Raw genomic sequence first — 13,730 nt, forward strand, 5'->3', positions numbered from 1 at the left:
TAACATAGCAACACCTGTCCTCTTTCATAAAGTTGTCAAAGTGGTATATATACTACATTTCTGGTGTACATGAGGATTTTCTTAATACAAAGTAACCAAAACCAAGTTCAGAAGGAAATTGGATTATCAGAGCTGATATAACTGTACCTGTTACCCATAAATTCCCAATTTAAAATTTTCTTCATCAGAACATTTTTGTTGTTCTCACTGACTTCCATTTTAATAAGAAAAATGTTGTAAATTTGGTTTGTTGCAGTAAATATATACTATTTACTATTTTTACTTCTTCACATGTTGGGGTTCTGCATAACACACCATTTAAGTTATGCAGCTGGGATCCTGGAAATTTGTCTTAACACGTTAAGAATCCTATTCCATTTTTTTTTAATAAATTTTATTTTTTTTAAACATATAATATATTTTTATCCCCAGGGGTACAGGTCTGTGAATCGCCAGGTTTACACATTTCACAGCACTCACCATAGCACATACCCTCCCCAATGTCCATAACCCCCCCCCCCAGCCCCCCTCCCCCCATCAACCCTCAGTTTCCTATTCCATTTTGACTTCACTCTCATTGTCCAAGGATGTTCTGAAAGCCTTTTTCCCCATAGATTTCCAGTAGTGAAGGGGAGGCTTCCAAACTGAAAAAGTATTTATTGACTCTAAGTAGATCGTATCTGTCTCAGAGATTGCACTGCACAAATGCTGTTGGCTAGATCATGAGGTATTTGTTTTCATGCCCAATATAAATATTTGAGTTACTACTTCATGAGTGGTATATAGAAAGTGATATGTATTTTATTTTATTCTCTTACTGCATATGCAGCAACTGAGTTTCATGTGTGAGACTTTATCAAAAGCAGGGTGAAACATGGCATGTGTCATTAGATATCTCCTTCTGTACTAAAACCTTTACCCTCATGTTAGCTGAGTGGGAGGGACCACTGGTAAAGTTATGAGAAGAATGTGTGGCAGGGTGGCTGAGGGGCAGGAGACAGTGAAAGTATCAAAGAAGGATTATTGAGTACCTAATCTGTGTGGATATTTATTAATACACATTGGAACCTGTTGTTCAAAACAATTTATATCTCCATTCTCTTTTCTTCGTAGGTGATCATGGAGGAAGCACTTTACTCCCACCCAATGTCACAAATGAATTTCCAGAATATGGGACCATGGAGGAAAGTGGAGAAGGCCTAAGAACTTCTCTTGGGTTTGATACAGAGTCTCTGCCAGGTGGCCCACAAGGGCAGCAGGGGGTCCAGCTTCTTGATGACCACCACTCTGGGCCTGACAGTGTTACAGAAGGACCAAAAGATGTCAGAGAGTCCCTCTCTCAAAGTCACCTCAAGGAACAAAGTTTACAACCCATTGACTGTTTGATATCAACTCTGAAAGCCACAGAAGCCAGAATAGCTTCAGGAACATTACAGGCTACAAAGGTACTGGACAAAGATGCTATTCCTAGTTTTTCAGTTCAGCAGGTGGAGAAGAAGCTGGACACTGCCCCTCATAAAACAAAGAGACAGAGAGCCAACAAATCATTTCCTGCTGGCCATGAAGAAGGACCAGATATACCTCTTTCAGCTGAAGTTACAACTGAGGAGAATTCTTACTTGAGCATCCAGAAGGATCTGACTGTGCTATTAACTGGAGAAACTCAGGCAGAGCTTTCCAAGGTAACTGATGATGGTAGAAAAGGGGCTTTTCGTGTGCAGGAACCAGCTTGTTCAGGATCCTCCCTGGGGAGCCCAGCAGTGGCCCATACCTCGGCGGGCAGTGTTCGTTTTTTGAGGGAAAGGAGGTCTGATCAAGGTAGCTCCACAGGACGCGCTGGCCGGGTCAAACATGTGGAATTTCAAGGGGTGGAAATATTGTGGACAGGAGGGGAGAAAAGAGAGACACAGCAGCCTGTGGATTTTGAGATCGCATTGGAAAGGACGACCTCTCCTGAAAGCAGAGAGTTTTCCAAAGTGCCAAGCCGTCTCATTTCATCTGCTGGTTTGTATAATTCAGTTGGTTTAACTGAGAGTGTTTGGGATGAAACCTGGAACGCTTCCTCAGAGAATCCAGGCACTGGCTCAGGGACATTTTCCCCTCTGCCTCTTGTTGACAGTGGAGAGGATGAAGTCTTCCTCAAGGACAACAAAGAACATCTTGACAAGAAACCTGAGCTGGAGAGAGACAAGGAAAGGTGAGCTCCCATAGTCTTCCTACTGTCTGTGATGCCTGGTACACATCATAGGAAACTGTTAGCCTGTGCTTGGCCAAGAGAACTCAACACAGTATCCTGGGGCCTTGTTTTCATAGAGTGGAAGAGATGTTACCATAGGCTGGACTCCTTCCAAGTCCTAAGATATTAAAGTGATCTTGTTATAAAGCTGTCCATTAGGCATAGATTAGGGAGGCAGAATTCTGGAGAAACTGTGAACCTGTCCATTTCTTACATTTTTTATATTTGATATGTTTCAAGTTTTCCAGCATCAGCACAGCTACATAACAGTTATCTTTAATAATATGAAAGGATCTGGACTCTTGACATATCCTATAGTCATTGTATCTTACCTTACGCACTTCTGGTGTGCCTGTGTGCCTGCACACAAGCTGCAGACATGTGTGAACACAGAGGTGTTGGTTGTGGGCTGCCTCAACTTTCTAAGTTTAGAAAGGAAGTCGGAGGTCAGAAGTAGACTGAATTTATAATTCAGTTGTTCCATGGCATTCACATGAGAATCCCTTCTTACAAGTAGCACATGTTTTGATTTGGGGCCTGATAAGCTTATACATATTGTATTTCCTGCTCTTTCCATTTTTGACATCCATTTCTGACATCTGCACCAGCTTAGAGCCTGGATAAATGGAAGACAGGACCTATCTTTCATTACTTCTCTTGATTGCAGTCTTGACCATACAGTGCACCTTTTGGCGGAGTCATTTGTTGTGTACTCTCATTTCCAGTTAGTACCATCTTTTCTTCCATTGGTCCTCAGAAAGCCACATTTTACAGCTTATGTGGGAGAACATGTATGTCAAGACTGAGGGTTTTTGTGTTTGTTTGGTGTAAGGAAATGCCTTTTCCTGTGCAGTTAATTAACAAATCCACCTAGAGTGATGCTCCTTTAGGATGGTAATCAGGACTTCTCCTTTCTACTCCTTCCTTTCCAACCTCCAACACATAAACATCTCTAGACGTCTCTCAAAAGCAGCCTTGGTGCGTGGCACGGCTCATTAATTATATTCCCACTGGAATATGCACTTTTGCATATTATTAATTCTTTCTTCCTTTCCTCTTTCTCTTCTTCCACAAGTAGTGTTTGATTGTCTATGATATTCTTGTCCCTACTAGATGCTGGGCATAAAAGAACATTCAAAATAGGTAATGGCCTGTGGTCACTGCCTTCATAGAGTTTTCTGCTGAAGATAAACACCATATAATATATTAATAATTACAGGATCATAAATAGTGGTAGGTTCTGTGAAGGAGAAGAAGAGAGACATACTAGAAAAAAGTAATTTAAATTCAGTTGATGGCCCTGAGAAGGCCTTTCTGTGGAAATGATAAGTAGGCTGAGACTTGAGAAATTAATATGAGTTAAGCAGGCAGAGTACGGGGAGGAAGAATGTTCCAGGGAGTGAGGGAATAGCATGTGCAAAGGAACAACATGTGAGGAGGGCTGCTGAATTGTCTGACTACGTGTGCTTCCTAGAGTTGTGTGAAACAAAGGCTTTATGTCAAGTACGACAGCAGTGTGGCTGGAGTGCAAGGAGGGTGGTGCAGGGCTGGGAAATGAGTGTGGAGGGGTAAGGAGGAGCTTCCTCATAGGAACTTCCCATTTTATTTCCTAAGCAGCAAGAAGCTATTTAGAGATATAAACCCAGAGTACTATTTGGTACATAGTAGATCTTTGTAATTTAAAAACAACATAGACAACTATATTACTGATTGAGTCCTCCTAATACCTAGGAATATGGATTCTTAGGAGGTAGTTTTCTTTCAGTTGTTACTGTGTTTCTATTTATAGCAATCTGAGACTCAGGGATTAAGTGGAGATTTTTAAAGTGACATAGCTGGTAATTGGCACCTCCAGCCTTCAGCTCCAGGTTTTTCTAACTCTTGACCTCTTGCTCTTACTGAGTTTTAAAATTTTTTAGTTATCCCATTGTTCATTTTTAATATATGAACAAATTGCTGCGTACTGATTAGTTGATGCTCCATCCACCCATGTATATTAAATTGTAAGTTGTTTATAGGTTTTCACTGTTTTGTTTAGCCTTGAAATTAACATGTTTGCTGGCTTAAAAAAAACTTTAAAGGTCTTTCACTGGCTAATTTTGGGCCTTGAAATCTCTCTGCAGTGCTGCCTCATTGTCAGCAGGGGGCGACCTTTGGATTCTAATGTAGTCATCCTCTTGGGGGCGTTTCGTCCTGTTTAAATCAGAAAGCATTAATAGACTGATGAAAATTTAGTGTATTTTTACTCCATTAAGTTTACACTATATTTATCTGTGTCCGTTAAAATTGAGGATGACAGTAGCTGTTAATAATTTGAATTTGTGGAGATTAGTTGGTTAAAATGAGAATTTAATATTTTATTCAAATATTCAATAGACCAGATATAGTCCCATACTAGGAAACTAGTTTGAAACTATGTAAATTATTTAGAGGGTAGAGTAGCACATGTATGCCAAGAGGTTTGTCAACCTGAATATGATTCTGTGATACCTTCCTTTCTGAATATATTAAAATACAAGCCCAAAGAATATAATTGTTGGCTTTACGGAATCTTTTTTTTGTATGGTTGATGGAAAAAAATAAAAAGAATATTAACCTAATTTTGAAATTCTTCATTCTTATTTCCTGTCTAGGACTCTTGAGCAAGAGGAGCACTTTAGGGGAGGAGATGATGATATCCTTGGGCCTGGGTATACAGAAGACTCCACTGATGTGTACAGCTCCCAGTTTGAAACCATTTTGGACAACACTTCCTTATACTACAGTGCGGAGTCCTTGGAGACGTTATATTCAGAACCTGATAGCTATTTTAGCTTTGAAATGCCCCTCACACCAATGATACAGCAGCGCATTAAAGAAGGCAGTCAGTTCCTGGAGAGGACGTCGGTGGCAGGACAGCAGGATGTCCTGAGCGTCTCAGCAGATGGTGGAATAGTGATGGGCTATTCTGGTGGGATCACCAATGGATTGACTGACACCCGTGACTCCATCTACATGAAAGGCATGCCAGAGATTGCTTTCTGGGGAAGGTACTAGCTCTATTCTTGTTAATTTCATGCATTGGTTTTTGTATCATTTTCTGTTTGGGAGATCTGAACGTGGAATATATCTAAGTAGCATTTGGCCAGTTTCTGTGGATGGAAGTGAATGATGGGAGTAGAAAGAAATTTGGGTTTTAGGGGCAGGCAGAGTACACCTTAGCAGTTTTGCCAAATTGGCAAGCTGTGGTTATTTGGTGATATTTCCTGGATTACCATATGTAAATTGGTATGTAAAATAAAAAATATATGTGGGTGAGGAGTAGGTGTTAGCTCCTGTGGTGCAGCTTTGGTAGCAGTGGTATGGTGCTGTGAAAAGAACACTGGGAGGTGTCAACTTTTGTTTTGGCACTGAGACTGGTTGATGACTTGAAGTGGGTTGCTTGACTAGGCCAGAAATTCCTTAATTGCAAATTGAGGGTGCTGGGTTAGAAGGTGACCAAAGTCTCTTTGCTCTGTGAGGTCCTGCTCTGTTAGGCATTCTTCCTGTTCCTGAGATGGTGGGGGAAGGATCTGATTATGTGAATGCTTGATAGAGCCGATACTTGGTCAAGGATATGAATATTTCCTCTCTCTACTTTAGGGTTTAAGTCTACCTGGGAAATAAGATGACACATTACATTGTTTACATGTGCCATACATGTCATTTAGTCATTCCCTGTCTGTTTATGGATTATCCAGCATTTCATTGCTTCTTGCTCATCATTCTCAGGTCATTTACCTGTCCTTTAGCATCTTTATCAATGGGCAGGGAATACTAAACTTCAAATGATCTTGTGAATTTAGTTTTGATATAATTTTCCTGAATTAAAAGTGTGTTGGTGTGTGTGTTTTGGGAGAGGTGGAGGGGAGGTTAAATGGGGATAAACTATTTTAAAGCTGTATGAAGAAGTGTCAGTGCTTTTGTTAAGTCAGTATTCATGTTACAGGTTTCCAGTGAACTTCGTTGTGAGCAGTCCATCTTATGTTGAGCATTTTCTAGATTTTACTAGATGAACACATCCAAGACTGGCACATTAGAGCACTGAAGTTACGCATTTCCATATGAAATGGACCACGTATGTTGATTGTCTTCTTGGGTCCATGGTGAGATAATTAACACTAGTCTCAAAAGCAGAAGACCTTGGTCTGAAATACTTGGGCAAGCCACTTAGCTTTCTCTGATACCCACTTTATTTACTGGCAAAATAGGGTTAATGATTTCCAGTATGCTATGTGGCTTTATTAAAGAGTTAATCTAGATTAAGCAACTGGCATAGTGCCTGGTACAAAGTAGGAGCTTGAATAAAGGTGTTGTGAATCAGAATTGATTTGGCTGCTAAGTCCACATTTAGACTTCCTGTTTCTCTGAGAGAGGGCATCCCTGAGACGGAGGGTGTCTCTGGAGGGGATCTTTGAGGGGAACATGTTCCTGAGGAGGGCAGTCCTCCCCTCAGAGAGGGGACCTTTTTGCTTTATTCATTTGTCCTTTTGTTTCACTGTCATCTCTGATAACTAAGTTGGATAAAATGCAATAGTATAGGCATGCAGATAATTTTATTAAAATTTCAGTCCAACTTTCTAGGGTGAGTTGAAGTTATTTATATTTCAGAGCCCCAAAATAGGTTGGGGGAGCTGAGGGATTTTGTGGCTGAGAGGCTTTCTTGTAGAAGCTACAGAGAGGGTAAGTAAATAAAAAGAAGAAATGAACATCAGTGAGTCAGATCAGGAAGGAATTAGATGGGACCTTTACAAATGTATGGTCCGCTTACTTGGAATAGGAAGTAGTCATTATTGGGGCCAGCGTGGGTGCCAGTCATTTTTGGTAAGGCAGAGTTAGATAATTAAGAAAGAGTATTAGGGTTATAGTATTTTAGCATCTCGCATTTAGACAGCAGTATACTTCAGGCCATCTCAAGTCCAAGCTTCATTAAATGCATTGTAAAACTATGAGATCTCGGCCAGTAGTAAGACAAATCAAGAAACAGACTCTTAACAATAGAGAACAATCTGATGGTTACCCAGGGGAGATGGGTCTGGGGATGGGTGAGATGAGGAATAAGGAATGCCACAGCATTGTCATAGCAACCCCCTTCCCGCCCCAAACACTGTTAATACCAGCTACATGAATTCAAGAAGGACCACACTTTTGTCTTTTGCACACAATTTATTTAACAATATGATTAATGAAAGAAATGAGTTGGTACTTTACCATTCTATATAGTGATTGAATCTTCTTGGGTTTTCTTATATATAGTAATTATAATGCTTGCATCATTTACACTAGAATTGCTTTTCCTCATTTCAGGTTTCATATAGAAGAAAAGAATGCCTTTTCTCTGTTAACATTAGCATGATCTAAGAGAGTGATTAACCCTGTTTTTTGTCTAAAACCAGTTTTCTTTTTTTAAAGATTTTATTTATTTGACAGACAGAGACCACAAGTAGGCAGAGAGGCAGGCAGAGAGAGAGGGGGAAGCAGGCTCCCTGCTGAGCAGAGAGTCCCATGTGGGGCTCCATCCCAGGACCCTGAGATCATGACCTGAGCCGAAGGCAGAGGCTTAACCCACTGAGCCACCCAGGCGCCCCAAGTCTAAAACCAGTTTTATCAGAGAAAGCAGCAATTTCTACATCTGCAAGACAAGGGTTTGGCTTAAGATAGATGTATGTGGTGGTGTGTGCATGTGTGCATGCAGCAGCCAATTCCTGTCTTCCAGGGGTAATACTTGGAGAAAGCGCGCAGAGTTCACTATAGACAGAATCTTCTTACCATGTCAGGAAGTTATTGGGATACAAGCTTGCATTGTTTCAAGAATCAGTTTCGAATACTATTTTCCTTCTCACATTTAAATATAAATGTTTAAAGTCTTGAAAATACAAATAAAAAAATATGAATATAATGAACTTGTTTTTCCCACTTAAAAAAGTCATGAGTCACCAACGACAACAAAAAGAATCCAAAACACCCCCCCAAAACAAAAAAAAGAGAGAACAGATACTTAAATCAGCTGTCTTTTTTAACAAGAAATATACATTATTTGTATTATATGGATGGGTGAGATGGGGATTAAGGAACACTCTTATGATGAGCACCCGGTATTGTATGGAAGTGTTAAACACCTGAAACTAGTATTACACTGTGTGTTAACTAACTGGAATTTAAGTTAAAACTTTAAAAAAAAAAATAAGATGGAAGTCTAGTACTGAATGAGAAGCATCTAAGAGATGTGCCAACCAAACTTCTCTCTCAGCTCTGGCACTCTTCCTCATGATTCCTAACTAGTGATCATTCTACCCTTCTTTGTGACTTGGATGAATCTATTTGTGCTTTTTGAGTTGGCATAAGATAATAAATGGTTATAGGTAGAAGTGGTTTGTTTTATGATATATGTCTTTATTCAGGGTTAAAAAATAGAATGGGCTCGGTCATCCTAAGAAATTTTAAAGAAACAGGAATAACTGTTAGGTTTCTCTTTACCCTCTCTGCCTTATTGGTGCTTTCAAGTTGCAGCACCAGAAGAATTATAAATTGAGGAATTATGACATTTTTCAGCTCGAAGGGGTCTTAGGTAATCTTTCCTGTTTTTATGGTAAAGAATCCGAGTCCCATTTTGGTGGATGGATTTACCTGGTGAGAGATCCTGTACCAGAATTCAATTTGTCTGACTCCTAGACCAGATACATTCACTGTTCTAGGCTGCCTGGTTTTATATCTTTATTCTTTTTCTAAATGTAATTTCTCTCATTCATAAGTCTGTAGAACCAGGAGTCTGAGTTGGTAATTGTAGAACTTCTTGTTGGTGGTGTGTGTTATGTTTAATTTGAGAAAAAATTTACCAAATTGATAATGAACATGTCTCCATAAATTTTTAAAGCAATCAATGAGCAGGCTTTTAAACATTTCTTCTACATTAAAACATTCTTCTGCACATGTAAGGAAGTAGGCTATTGAGACTGTTAAGGAAATCCAAACTAGAATGCTGACTGTACAATTGTGAACCTGATTGACTTCCCTCAACCAAGCACCGAGGGTCAAAGTGTTAGGATTCAAGGGGAAAAATTTTTTTTTCCAATTTTATTAATAAATGTTGTGACATTTACATAAAGAAAGTGCTAAATAAAACGAGTGCCTATGCCTCGTATTTTGTCTCTATCCACCAACCTTGCTGTTCTGTTAGCAGTGGACTAGGGGGGTTTGACCATATTTGACTAATGACATGACTATCTCCCTGATAATGCTTCTTTGATTCTAACTAGAATTGAACCAAGAAATTAAGCCCATCTCTGTTGAAGTATTGATTTTCATGTATAAAATGTCAGCTTTCAACCAGTAGAAAAGATTATAAGATTACTTAGGCTGTCTCTGAGCACAATTTTATATCAAAGGCATCCTATAGGTTTTATTAGTAAACACATGGTATGTAATTCTCATAAGAAATCAGGAGAAAGAAGCTAATAATGTTCACATTTTCCAGATAAGGAAACAGAAGCATAGCACAGTTGAGTAACTTGCTTAAAGTCGCACAGGTGGTAAGTGGCACACCCAGGATTTGAACCCAGGTAATCAGGCTCCAGAGTCCATTTATTATTGGTTTCAAAACAAAAATATATTTGGCACTGCCTACGTATATTTTTAAATCTTTTTCTCCTTCAGTATGTGTCTTTACTCTGTCATTAAAGATGATTTCAGTGGCAGTATTTGACAGTGATTTCCTTTGAATGCCGGATAACACGTTCTCTATTGTGTTGCTTCTTTAAAGACAAGTGCAGGTGTTTGGGAAAGGTGATGAGGATGTTGTATCACTTCAGCAAGACTTAGTTCTCCCTCTTAGCAACACCTTACAGTCTTGGGAGTTAGCCGTGCACTGGTGGCCAAAGGGGATTGTTTTTGCCCGGTACTCTTTCTCTCCACTTAAGTCAAAGAAGAAAACATTTCAAATCTGTAATATTCTAGTATTAGGTCCGAAAGCACATTTAAAAGAGTACATGTGCTCACTGTTTGTCTTTTAAAGGATTATATACCTTTTTGATATCAAATAGATCATTCTTCATAAGGTGAAAAAAATTCTTAAGACCCTGGACTAACCCTAGATAGGAAGAGTTAAATTTTCTCAGGTGCTCTGAGTGCTCTGAGCACTGAATATTGGCAAGGAAGCTGCAGTCAGTCAGGAAATAGCTCACCCTATGATTGTAACACAATATTTTAATGAAGGAGCAAAGAAGAGCATCCCCTCCCGTTGTGGTCCGCTACATAGCACTCGGGCTGACAGGGTCAGCAGTGCTGTGTGAAGTCCAGTCACATGGCTCCAAAATTAGAAAGGATAATTAGAGACTTACAGTTGTACATGTTCCAATGGGTTCCTTTGTGTCTGGGTGCTTCTCCCTCGCTGGCTTATCATCTGATGATTGCAACTCCAATCAGTAAGTTCTGACCTGAAGACTGAAAGGCACAAATGTTGTCACTGTGACCATTAACAGAGCTGAATGTTGTCCATGTCTATTGAGCTTAGGTTTGGACAGATAGGAAAGGAGAGATACCAAATACAGTAATATGGCAGGAGCTTTGTTTTGGTTCTCTGAAATACATAAAACCGCTTTTTAAAATCACCTGTTTAGTGTAATGGTTATATTTTATGCCTCAGCTTCCTAGTTTTTCTTTCAGACACCGCTCAGGATATGCATTACCACAGAAGAGGTGAATTACATCTGTGTGCAACTGGTATGCCTGAGGAGGGTGCTCCAGCCACTCCTGGGTCCACTCTGGATTTGATAGTTTTGTTTTTTTGCCTTCCTCTTGTTCTTCCCCTCCCATTCTCAAATGGAATGCTGGCATTTAACATTATCCCCTCTCTTCAGTTTTTCTCTCTCCTTAGTTTCTTTCTGTCTAGGAAAAAGTCACATGAAATAGGATTAATACAGAGATTTGTGAAGTATGATTTCAAAAAATATTTTGATGTTCCAACTTAAAACCTGCAGGCATTTTAATATAATGTATAAGTATTAAAACAAGAAATTAAACTAACGTGGTATTAGTTAAGCTGGTGACTGAGGAAAAGATTTGATCTTGTGAAGTCATCTTTAGAGACCTGGCTGGCCACTGAGTACCCAGCTTTTCTTGTAACATTAGAAACAGGAAGCTCTGCTGTCTCATAGGTTCATTATTGGGTAGCTGTTGCTCTAGTAATCTTTTTAGACCTTTCTTTTATGTTTTAAAACTAGTTCTGCAGAAAGTGGGTACTCATGTTTTGTCTTTCTAGATTCTTCCATCTGCTTTTCTAGAAGCTATAATAGATTTTTTTTTTTTTTTTTAATCTACCAAAAGGAGTTCTTGCTCAATGATGCATGATGTGGCTTACCTGGGTTTGAATCCTGCCGTAGTTACTCACTAGATGTGTGATCTTGAGTAATTATAGAAAATCTAGGAGCCTTTCTAAGTGTAAAATGCAATGAGTAATACCTATCTGGTAAAGGAAGGAGAAGCAAATGAAATTAATCAGGTGACCGAAAATAAGAAAAGAAAATCAAGTGGTGTAACAGTGCCTTGTATACATAGTAGGAGATAAATGAATCAAAATTTATGTCCATGCCTCTACCATGTCCTGTATCAGCCTCTGAGCTGCCAGCACTGTCCTCCCAGCTGTATGCTGCCTGGCACACTTATTATTGGACTTCCTGAAATATCACTTCTTTTCATAAAGTACAACACATTGTGGTCAGGTGGCATAAATATTTAAATTTGGGATCAGAAGACTGGGAGGTCTGGTCATCCTTTTTACTAGCTGCCTTTTTACTAACTGATGTTGGGTAGGTTGTTTGACTTAAGAGAGCCTCTGATTTCTTATTGGTAAAATGGAAATAAGCTTACCACTTTATTTATAGTTTTGTTGTAAGAATTTGCTAAGTTCTAGTTTGTGGATATTTATTTTAAACCTATTGTGAGTTTTGTAGTATTCTGAGTAATAGTCTAAGGGATATAAGAAAATAGGTAAGAAAAGCCTAGTGAAGAAAAAAAGAAGATGCAAGGACTTGGCGAATGTTTGAATACAGGACATGAAGGCTGGGTCAAAATCACTGTGAGACTTCAAGCTTAGATGACTTACTGAATCCATGAGTAATAGGAATTGGGTAGATCAGCAAGGTTTGTGAGAGAATAGCTGGTGGTGGGGTCAGTTTAAACAGGTAAAATTTGAGGAGAGTGATGGTGCTTTATGTACAAATGCTGGTGGGAATATGAGGTTGAAGGTTGGCTGCAGAGAGTTCAGAGTCACCATTTAGAGGTGAGGCCAGCAGCTGTGGACATGAGCGAACTCTTGGAGGGTGAGCACCACACCGCGACACGCTGCAGAGATGGGCACACAGCAGCACTACAGTGCCGCTTGTGTGTCTTCTGATTCCATATCTGTATAAAATAGCCCCTAAGGTGAGTTTCCTGGCCGCTCTTCTGCGCTGGCTTCATTTCTCCAGTAGCACCTTGTTTCTTGGGGAGCCCTTGTAAAAGCTATGTGCTCTGGTCATTGATGTTCTTTCGGTTCCTCCTAGACAGTCCTGGCCCTGGCTGGCTCTCGTGGTTTTGGGCTCTTTCTGTTTGTTGAGTGCCTCTTGTATAAATTGGTGATAACTTCAGGAAATCGTGCCAGATTTGACATAGAGTTTCCCAGAAACGTTCTAATTCTGTAGTTTATAGCTTCAAGTAATGCACCCTGGATAATGGTGGATGTTACCCTTGAGGAGTGCTGTGGGATGCTTACTGAAGTGAATCATCTTTTATCAAAAACCATATTAGAAGACTTCAAATGATTAAAGACATTGGGCATATATATTATAATACAAGGACATACATATAATTACAAGGACCGTCACAGGTCTAAATAAAAAACTGGATTGGCAGTTAATATTGTAACTGGTTGGGATGATACAGCAATCTTCTTATTTATGTATCAGTGCAATATTTAACTTTTAAAGGAAGCAATAGCATTTCCTCTCAGCAGCGGTCACTAAACACAAGATTTGCAGTACTGGATGAGAAACATTATCCACTGATTTGTGGTTTGGGGAAAAAAAAGAGAAATAAAGTTCTTTGAGGGTGTTTTACATAGGAATACCAGTTTATCAGAATGCAAAATGGGTACATTTCCAGTGCTTTCATCTTTTTTTTTTTCTTTTTCTACTATGGATCTCATAAGCTTTCTGTAAACTGATACAGGAGTCTGTATTAAATTAGCTTAAGCTCCTAGCAGAGCCTTAACACTCAGCACCCAAGTGGCCATGGTGCGAGATATGTTCAATATAATCTTGAATGCTAATGAGGATTAATATTAAACTACATCTGAGCCAATGTTAGATGAATGATTTACCTTTATAATCCCTACACCCCATATGCTATTTCATATGCCTGCACCTAAACCTCCATTTGCAGGATTCTCCTGAATTAAGAATTACAAAAGGAAAGCCTTACAAATCACACACACTGCACTACT

The 13,730-nt window shown here is 39.4% G+C and overlaps 1 protein-coding gene across 3 annotated transcripts in view; it reads left to right on the top strand.

Moving 5' to 3' along the window:
* The window catches only part of PSD3 (pleckstrin and Sec7 domain containing 3), a 601,036-nt gene that overhangs the window by 188,287 nt on the left and 399,019 nt on the right, over positions 1-13,730 (top strand). For all 3 annotated transcript variants that reach the window (XM_032838061.1, XM_032838062.1, XM_032838063.1), the window contains 2 exons: positions 1,114-2,197; positions 4,870-5,265. In XM_032838061.1, the coding sequence (XP_032693952.1) occupies positions 1,114-2,197; positions 4,870-5,265 (1,480 nt within the window). The remainder of the gene's footprint in view (positions 1-1,113; positions 2,198-4,869; positions 5,266-13,730) is intronic.

This window comes from Lontra canadensis, unplaced genomic scaffold, assembly GCF_010015895.1.
Source record: "Lontra canadensis isolate GAN:19392208 unplaced genomic scaffold, GSC_riverotter_1.0 scaffold101, whole genome shotgun sequence".
Classification (NCBI taxonomy): Eukaryota; Metazoa; Chordata; class Mammalia; order Carnivora; family Mustelidae; genus Lontra; species Lontra canadensis.